General features: G+C 58.0%; 1 protein-coding gene across 1 annotated transcript; it reads right to left on the reverse strand.

Moving 5' to 3' along the window:
* Positions 1–288: 288 nt before the first annotated feature.
* On the reverse strand, positions 289–9,143 carry LOC121473228. The gene is made up of 6 exons (XM_041725290.1): positions 9,091–9,143; positions 3,799–4,191; positions 2,366–2,662; positions 741–875; positions 457–548; positions 289–372 (listed from the first exon to the last, which is right to left on the reverse strand). Exons 2-6 carry the CDS (start codon positions 4,106–4,108, stop codon positions 289–291), a joined length of 918 nt encoding a protein of 305 aa, XP_041581224.1. The 5' UTR covers positions 4,109–4,191; positions 9,091–9,143.
* Between the last annotated feature and the right edge of the window lie 515 nt (positions 9,144–9,658).

The raw sequence follows: 9,658 nt of genomic DNA on the forward strand, positions 1-9,658 counted from the left end.
GAGCAGTCAGAGGAGGAAGAGGTGAGACCAGAGCCGCAGGCATCATGCTCCCAAGACAGGTGTCCCCAGAGGGCCGGATTCTCCTGCTTCTTCCAATTAAATCCTCATCATGGCCACGTCTGGCCTGCGGACCTCACTGTAGACAGTAGTGAGGGGCGTCTCCCCTTTTAGACGAGCTGCACCCCTACCCTGGAATGCAGACAGAGGGTCCTGTAACAGCAGAGGGACAGAGAGGCTCAGAGGGACCCCCCCAGACCCAGTGCTGCTGAGATGACCTCCCCTAATCACTCAACACTGCATGGGCCCTGAGGTGTATTTCGTAGCTAATACTGTGTTGTCTGGAAAGAGTTCCAAGGGCGTCGAGGTCAGACCCTGTGGATGAAGAGGATTGACAAGCACATACCCAGGCACACAGGGATGTGGGAGGACTCAGGCTGCCCCCTCTCCCAGCCTCACCTGGTCCCTGCTGTCTCCAGAACCCTGCTGGCTCAGCTCTGCATAGTGGATGCCACCCATTGGGTCCCTGTGCTCCTCCTGCGACCCTGCACCTGGGTCATAAACACAGGGAGCCGGAGTGTGAGCCCTGAAACCCTATCCCCTCCCCTCCATGATCCCAAGGCCATGGCCACCCCCACCAGCCTCCTGCAGGGACATCCCCTGAGCAGTAACTGCAGGAGGAAGGGAGCCCAGGGTCCAGGGGAGGGAGGTGTGTGGGCCCGGGGAGGAGAAGTGCAACTTGCCTCTCCCAGGCTCCAGGCTCTTCTTCACTCGTGTCCTCCAGAGGAGCAGTCCAGCTCCCAGGATCAGCAGCAGGACCACAACAACCCGCAGGATGGTGGGGAGTTGAGAGGCATCAGCCTGTCCCTGTGGATCTGCTTCCCTCCACAGAGAGATGGAGAAAGTTAAGGACAGAGAGAAGGACAGACGCCCATTGCCCAGCACCTGGAGACACCTGCTCAGAAGCTGAGGAGGGAGCAGCATGGCAGGTGCTTTCACTCAACACTTCCCGAGCTCCTGCTTGAGGCCCGGGTGCTGAGAGGAACAGGACATGGTGCCCACCCCTGAGGACACCTCAGTGGGAGGAGGGTGAGAAGGTGCCAGAAGGAGCCAGCCAGAGCCATCCCAGGGCACAGGAGCTCCCAGCCTGTACACATGTGGTCAGGGAGGGCCTCCTGGAGGAGGTGATGGGAAACCTCGACCTGAGGGAGGAGTGCAGGGAGCAGACAGGCAGGGTGGGTGTGGCCTTCCAGGAAGGAGGGCCATGAACAGGGAGGGGGGCACCTCGCCAGCCCTGGAGCTCCAGCACCCACTGGGGCAAGTGGGAGGGGGACCAAGCAGGGAGGAGCCAGGTAGGAGGATAGAGGGAGGCAGGGGCCTCTTTCCATAGGGTCCAGTGTGTCCCTGAGAGATGAGCTCCCCTGGGATCAGGGATACTGAGGCAGCAGGGCCCCAGCAGCTGGTGGAGGAAGGGGGAGGGCCAAGGGGGCACACGGGGCACCGGGTCACTCATTCACTCAGGGAAACACGGACTGTGAGCAAGCAGCCCGGGGCCGAGCAGGGACAGGAATTCACAGGAGAAGCAGATGTGGCCGCTCCCATCCAGGGCTTGGGGCTGCAGAGGAGGCTCATCCTGGCCCAGAGCCTCACTCTCAGTGTGGGGGCCCCTGGGGGCTCCTGAGAGGAGGCAGTTATGAGGGCAGGACGGCAGCAGCTCCTGCGGGGCCTGAGCCCCTGAGGCCCAGACTCCGGGTCAAACTCTCTTCATGCTGGACCTGCCTCCAGCGGCGGCCCCGGGGACTGCTCGGGTGTCAGGGCCCAGAGCCAGCTGGAGCCAAGGGGTCCCTGGATGGGAGTAGGGGGAGTGAGGATCCTGACCTGGACGGGCTGAGGGCAGAGGGAGGATCCTGACCAGAGGCTGGGGGCTGAGGACAGCAGGGCCCATCCGGGACCCAGGCCAGTGCGTGGGGTGATGTTGTCCGTGAGCCCAGAATCGAGCAGAGGAGCCCCCGGCCCTGAATCCTGAGGGAGTCGCTGATTCACACCCCTGCTGGTGGCATAAACCCCTGGCACAGACCCCTGACACCCCCCGACTCCCCTCCTGAAAACCATCCTGGACACACAGGGAATGATGGGTGAGGGTGGGCAGAGGTCCCTGCTCGGTGCTTCCTGGACCAGCAGGGGTGAGGGTGGGAATAGAGGAGCCCGGGAGCAACACCCAAGGGCAAAAGCAAGTGCATATGCCTGCCAGACTCTGGATGGGGTGACCAGGTGGCAGGTGGTGCCATAAACAAGAGGACAGACCTGAGAACCCTCACCCAGGGCTGCCTGAGCCCCGGGAGCCCCTCCCCTCTGCAGGATGACTCACCGTGACCACAGATGTCCCCAAGGTCCAAGGTGGCAGTTTTCTGGTCCACCTGGTTGCTGAGCACACAGGTGAGGCTGGCGCTGCGCTGGCTCAGGGGCAGGCTCAGAGCCAGGGTCCAGGGGTTGGGGGCTGGTCCTGAGGCTCCTCCCTGTTCCAGCTCCCTGGGGAGTCCCCTGCTCTCCCAGGACAGAATCAGGTCCTCCCTGGTTCCTGGGGCATCACACTGCACAGTGACGTTGCACCAGCCTGGGGTGATGGACAGATTCGTGGTCCTGATCTGGAGAAGGGGCAGGGGCTCTGGGGCCGGAAGGACAAGAGGACAGAGTGGCAGGTGGTTAGAGTACATCGCAGCTCAGGCTTTGTCCTGCGGAATCTCTCTGAAGCTCTGGCTTCCTCCCCCTCAGGATGGTGAACGTATTTTACAGATGACCCAGAAGTGACCAAATATACAACAGGTGCCATAAGGTTGGAGCTAGTGAGTTCAACCTTTTGTTATTTTACTGATTGATCAAGTCTTAAAAATCTCCCACGAGTAAATAATTGTTGGGCCCACCTACCCATCCCCATTAATTCTAAGAAAGTGTTGTGTCCTCTAGAAGAAGGAGATTTTTAATAGATGGGTTTGTCTTGGTCTAGACGCTCCCCTGCTTCTCCCACTTGGGTGTTTCCCGGGACCTCACAGCCCGTGGTGCAGAAGGCCATTGGCCATATCTGGGAGCCCAGAGATCAGCCTAGGCTCTCAGAGGGAGAGACCATGGTGGGGACACAGTGTGGTCCTTAGAAATGGCCTCCCCGAGTATGGTGGTAACATGCACCGAACTTTTGGTTCAGCCAGAGGATAAGGGACAGACTCCTAATAGGGCTTGCAAATCTCGGCCTGAGGCTGCAATGCTCCCTCTGCAGGACTCATCCCAGCAGTGCTGGCTGTGCTGGTGGAGGAAGGGGCCGTGCAGGTGTCACCAGAAGGGGGTCAGTAAAAGAAATAGATTCTTCCGGAGCCTCCAGAGAGGAGCACAGCCCTGCCCATACCCAGACCTCAGGGCACAGCCTCTGGGGTCTGACTCCTGCCCAACAGCACAGTAGGACCCTCAGGTGGGGTGTGGTGAGCCCCTGAGGTGTCCTCACCTGTCCCAGCAGCACAGACAGCTAAGGGACAGCCTGAGAACCCTGAGTTCTTTGGGGACAGTAGTGTTTAGGCAAAATCACCACTTCCCCCCATAGGGGTTCCCCTCCCGAAGCACCAAAGTGATTCCATCCCTGGGGTGACTGTCAGCTCTGCCTGCATTTGTGGTGAACACCCTGCATCTGATTCCAGGGGAGAAGAGAGAGTCTGAAGGCTGGGGTCTGGGGGGAACCCTGTGAGCGGGGCTCAGGGACCCTCCAGGGACAGAGGAAGGAGGTGAGCTCTGGGGCTGGGGGAGGGGCCTACACACCATACACAGTCAGGTGGAAATCCTGGTCGTATTGTCTTCCTCTCGTGTAGAAGCCCCGAGCCCGGTACAGCCCAGTGTCCTCCAGGGTCAGGTTGTTCATCCTCAGGGTCGTAATGTTGAGCACACGGACCCTGTTCTGGAACTTGTCCTGCCAGTTGACCCATTCTGGATTGCGTGCCCCAGGGGAGACCTGCAGCAGGATTGTGTAGTTTCCCCCGGAGAACATCCCCCAGGTCATCTTCTCCAGCTGGACTCCTGCAGGCAAGTCTGGGTTTCTGAGCACTTGAAACAACACAGAAGCTCCTTGCATCCGCTTCAGAGAAACAGGGTTTCCCGAATCCTCAACTCCAGAACCATGGGCTGCAGAACCCTGGGTGCCAGTGCTGCAGACGCCTAGGGCAGAGGGCACAGGAAATGAGGGTGGTTTTCCAGGAGGAATGAAGGAGAAAAGCCCAGAACCCATCTTGCCATGAAATCCCTCCCATGTGCTCTGTGACTCCTGGAAGGCAGGAGAGTGCATGAGTGTGAAGTGATGCTGGAATCACTCCTGTCCCAGGGCAGTGTCCCCTTGACCAGGTCATGTGACCTCGCTCACCTCCAGGGTCCTGATCCCCAATGGCAGAAGGAAGAAGTGCATGGGACTCTGACAATAGGTCTGGCACATTTTCAGTCCCTACTGAGAGCATTTCTGTAGTAGGGAGTCGCTCACAGGGCTGAGGATTCCCTTCCTGGCCTTGACCCAGTCCCTGTGGCTTCCCTCCAGGCCTGGGGATCCCACTTGGGGCCCAGCACCCCTTATGCACCAGGCCATAGGTCCCAGGACAGGTGTCTTCTCTGTTCCTGGCTCAGGCCAGCCCTGACGCTGACAGGTGATTCCGCCTCAGCCTCCTGGGGCTCCCCATCTGTTCTCTCCATCCACACTCACTGCCCTCTGACACCTTGTGCAGGAAGAGGTCTGGTGCTGACATGCAGTCCTGTAGAGGCCATGCCCTGGGGTGCAGGAGGAACCCCGACACGGCCACACACGGCCACTGGAACAGGAAGGTGATACTGCTACCAGGTCCTCTTAGCAGGTCAGGACCCCAAGCCATGGGTCCCCAGAGCACGGCGCTCCATCCGTCTCACCTGAACCTGAATTGGCCAAACCTCGATCTGGACTCTCAGCCTCCAGAACCGGGAGACAGGAGGAGTCTGGCCTTTAAGCCGCCTAATACACAGGTTCTTGTTTCGGCAGCCCCAAGAGCCCAGGCAGCGCGGCCCCCACCCCATGTGGACCCAGCGCAATGTCTGGGGATCCAGCCTGGGCTCTTGGGCAGCAGGACCTGCAGGCGTGAGCTCAGGGGTGAGACAGGCCTGCCCCTTACTGGCTGAGCACCTTGGGCGACGTCCTCAACTGTCTCAGCCTTGAGGACCCACCAGGGAACCTCGGGGACAGAGCTGTGGGTGTCCATGAGGCTCCTGCTCGGGTTCCCTGTGACCACAGGTCCAAAGCACCCGCAGTGAGTGTTTCCTGATGGTTGTCGTCACCGTCCCAGGGCCCGGCTGCTGCGGATTGTACAGGCAGCTGGTCCACCTGCCCCCCGAGCCTGGGATCCCCGGTCCCAGCATCTCAGTCCCTGAGGTCTCCTGCGTCAGGCACCTGAGAGTGGCCCCAGCTGCACTCGTCCCCATAATCCTTAGCTCCCCCCACCCCAACACCCAGGATCTAACTTCTCACCCTTTGCCAAATGGATGAGAGAAAAGTCTAGCACCTGATATTGTACCGAGCATTTCTCCTGAACCTGAGCCTGGTCACCATGCCCTCCGACTGCTGATCTTTTCTGGCGGCTGTCAGCTTTCTGCTCATATCCTTGGCCTCTGCTTGGATTTTTCCTAATGGTTTCTATGACCGAGACTTATTTTAAGAAAGTTAGCCTGTTTCCCATCACAAGGTATAGAAAAATTTTCCAGTTTGCTTTTCAACTTTCTCTCTGAGCTATTGGGCCTGCAAGTGTCCCTTGAAGCTAAACGTATGAACCATTTTAAGTTTCCTGGTTTAATCTTGTATAAAAAGATCACCCCCCATCACATGGGTGTTCCTAATTCCCTCTTGTTTCCTTCTAGAACCTTCTCCATATCACTGTTGGTGTGTGAACCTGACTCACGGGGAGTGTGTCTGGGTCTCTGACCAGGAGGTCTATTCTAGTGCAGCAGGGCGGTCAGCAGCCTGGACGGGAGGATCCAGGAGGAGGGAGACCATGTCCTCTGCTCCCTTGAGCCTGTGGACGTGCACGGTCCTGTGACCTCCCTACCCTTAGCCTTCCCTCTGGGATGAGGACATCATCGCAGTGCTGCCCTCACAGGAGGAGTACTAGGATTTCAGGGAAGGAAGCTTTCCCACCCCTGTGGGCTGTTTTCGTGACCATGATGGTAACTCTTGACCAAGCAACCATGGATCTGCCTGGACTTCCCAGGTCCCAGACTGGAGTCAAGGTGTCCCCCTAGTGGCCCCTGTGTGGGGTCCTCCTGAGATCAGGGATGGGCCCTCGGGTCTAGACACCCATGGAACAATCCCACAGGAGGCGTCGAGGAGTCACAGCAGGCCAGGGCCTTCCTGAGAGTAAAGTTGTACCTGTATACACAGCTGCTGGCTTCGATGGCCCCTGTCACGTCCCTGTCACCAGGTATGAGAGCACCCCTAGGTCCCCACACTGGGAGCAGTCTGGCTCCTTCAAGGTGTCAGCACAGCCCACTCAGGAGCAGAGGCAGGGACAGCAAAGGGCCAGGGGATTGTCAGGGAGCCTTGGAGACATCACCCCTCTCTCCTTGGAGGGCTGAGGATGTGACCCAAAGAGGCCTGGGCTCTAAGTTCTAAGGGTCCCAAAAAGGTTCCCTGGGTGTCAGCCCCTGTCAGACCTGGGACTAGGACAGGACAGGAGGACAACAGGGAGCAGAGGCTTGGGGAACCCCCAAGACAGTCCCGACCAGGGGGAGACACCTAGTTCCAGGACATCACAGCTGGAGGGGTTTCCAGGGGACCTTTCTCAGAGGAGAGGCTCTCTTGGGGTGAACCTGTGCAGGTCACACAGGGCAGAGCCAGACCTGGAGCTGGATTCCCTGTCCCCACACCCATGTTTCCTCCTGTCTTGTCCTGCACCCTCCCCCTCCCCTGCCCTGTCCTGGAGCTCCTCCCTCCCAGCACTGCTGTCTGGTCAGCAGGTCTGAGCAGTCTGGATTTCATGCCCCAGCTATTGTCCTGGGAGAAGAGCCTCCAATACCTGGGGGACTTTCTCAGGGTAAGCGCGTTGGGGAGTTTCGGGTTATCTGGCACCTGCTAGAAAGGGGGGAACCCAGGAGAGAGGAGGTCAGCCCTCAGGCTCAGGGGAGGGGCTGCCCAGAACCTGGACCGGGAGCCTCAGCTTGAGGAAGCTGGAAGCCCACTCAGGACAGGAGGAGGCTCCAGAGCTCTCAAACCTGCAACAGGTGCTGATCCCAGAGAGGACAGAGGCCGGGGGCGGGTGGCTGTGCGCTCGAGGGCCAGAGTTCATTTCAGTAAGATGGAATTTAATTTTCAGCATCAAAATAAAAATGTGTTCATTTTCTTCCCTCCTTCCTTGCTTCCATCCTCCTTCCATCTTTCTTCCTTTCTCTCTCTCTTTCCCTCTCTCTCTCTTTCCCTTTCTTTCTTTCTTTCTTTCTTTCTTTCTTTCTTTCTTTCTTTCTTTCTTTCTTTCTTTCTTTCTTTCTCTCTTTCTCTCTTTCTCTCTTCCTTTCTTCTTTCTTTCTTTCTTTCTTTCTTTCTTTCTTTCTTTCTTTCTTTCTTTCTTTCTTTCTTTCTTTTCTTTCTTTCTCTTTATCAAATTTACAACCCAGAGGAATTAAAACAGAATTTAATATCATTTCTCATGTCTCCAGTTAAATAAAACAGAAAAGAGAGAAAGCCCACATGTTACTGACAGAAAGATATTTCCGTAAAGGATCTCAATGTCCTGCAAAGCTAAGTTTGTAATGGGTAAACACCCTGTTTACAGATGCCCCGTGATTCCAGAATTTCCCAAGAACCTGAGCAGATCACAGAGGGGCTCGTACACTCAAACAAACATTACAAGCAATAAAATCATCCAAACTGTCTGAGAATTCACAATTCTCCAGATCTTAGTTTTTTGTCGTTTGTTCTTATTTCCTTTGTTGCACAGAAGCAGGTGGTCTGATGACGTAAGAACTGGAAAATCCCACTCTGGTTAGCACTAGTGTTCCTTCAGACCAGTTCAGGGCCCCCTCTGCTTCCCTCCTGACCCCCCAGGGCACCCCTACCAGGAGCCCCTGTCCTCAGTTTCCTGTTCCAGGCACAGTCTCACAAGCAGCAGGGGCACAGACCCCTTGAATTCTGGAGGCCGCCTTTCCTTCCTTTTCCAACAGAATGTCACCATAGTCAGGGGTCATGTCGCCCCAGGAGCCAGAGGACACCTGCTTTCTTCTCCAGCTCAGCCCTGGGCTCTGGGTCAGCTCTGCCCGGGTACAGCAGTTGCAGGAGCTGCCCGATCCCCTGAGCATCGCAGGCCAGGGGGTGCCCGTCCCCACCCTGGGTCCCCGAAGCCCCTGCTTGGTCTCCTCCATCCCGCTCCTCAGGAGTCTGCTGGCCCCCCTGGCCTCACCCCTGCTGGGAGTTCAGTCCAGCAGCCAGGCAGCCAGGGTCAGGGCTCCCAGCCTGGCCTCCACTAGAAGCTCCTATGTTCATTCCGCTCCTCCTGGGGCTGGAAACCAGACGCACTGCGTGTGCTCCATATCACAGGGCTGCTTCCACTGCTCCTCCCCAGAGACACCAGACAGCCCGACAGCTCATGCCTCCCTGCCCGCCCGGTGGTCCTCCCTCCCCGGGAGCCCGGGCCACTCACTGAGGAGGAGGCTGGTGAGTCCCAGGAGCCAGGAGGCCCTGCCCAAGTGGGGGTCCTCTGAGCAGGGGCCCATGGCAGGCTGCCTCCTGCTGACTCCACCAGGTCTATGAGGTTGCAGAGGAATCATCAGCACTCAAATGCAAGAGAAGTTGAAAAGCTGGTCTCAGAAGAGCCCTTAAGCTACTCTGCACCCCTAGGGCGGGGCTAACTGTTAGCCCTGGGACCTCACTGTCCAGTAGATTAGCCCATTCAGGTCTCTCCTGTTATCTCAGCTCCTGCAATGGGCTCAGGAGATCATTGCAGAGCAAATGTAGGAACAGCCCCCTCTAGGAGCCCCAGTGCAGGGGAGACCCAACCCTGTGCTCACAAGCAGCCTGGTGGTCTCACCTCCCCAGTCTGCACCCCTAAGGCCCCTGACCTGTGTCTTCGTGTTCCCCCTCAGGCTCTGGACTTGCTGTCCCTCCTGCTGGCCCCAAGGGCTCTGTCTGCCCCTAGGGCCCGCCCTGCCCCCATACACAGGACATAGCTCCCCAGGAGCAGCACCCCAGCCAGCACCTCCCTGGGAGGCTCTTCCCGACATGGGCCCCGGCTCCGACCCAGGCAGGGGTGCAGAGGGATGGTGTCGTCTGGCCACAGTTCAGCAGCCTCAGGCCCTAGCCGCCTACTGAGTATCGGGCCCAGCCTATTCTTCGAAGAAGGGTTCTCCACAACCTGTGAGGACCTTGCCCTCAAGTGGACCCCAGGGGAGCAGCTCCATCACTAACCCACCCAAGGAGGCTCCCCTTGGCTGCTCAGACCCTCACATCCTAAGGCAGGATCTCCAGGCCTGGCTGGGAGCCCTGCACATTTGGTGTCAGCTTATTGGCTATTCAATCCATTGTATGGGTGTGAGCCCGGAGCACTGAGGGTTTGTGTGCACACACAACAGATCCAGAACCAGGGTCTGGACTCCTAATGAGGAGTCTGAAAAATCCAGCCTCATAGCC

The sequence above is a fragment of the Vulpes lagopus genome, chromosome 1 (assembly GCF_018345385.1).
Source record: "Vulpes lagopus strain Blue_001 chromosome 1, ASM1834538v1, whole genome shotgun sequence".
NCBI classification, from domain to species: Eukaryota; Metazoa; Chordata; class Mammalia; order Carnivora; family Canidae; genus Vulpes; species Vulpes lagopus.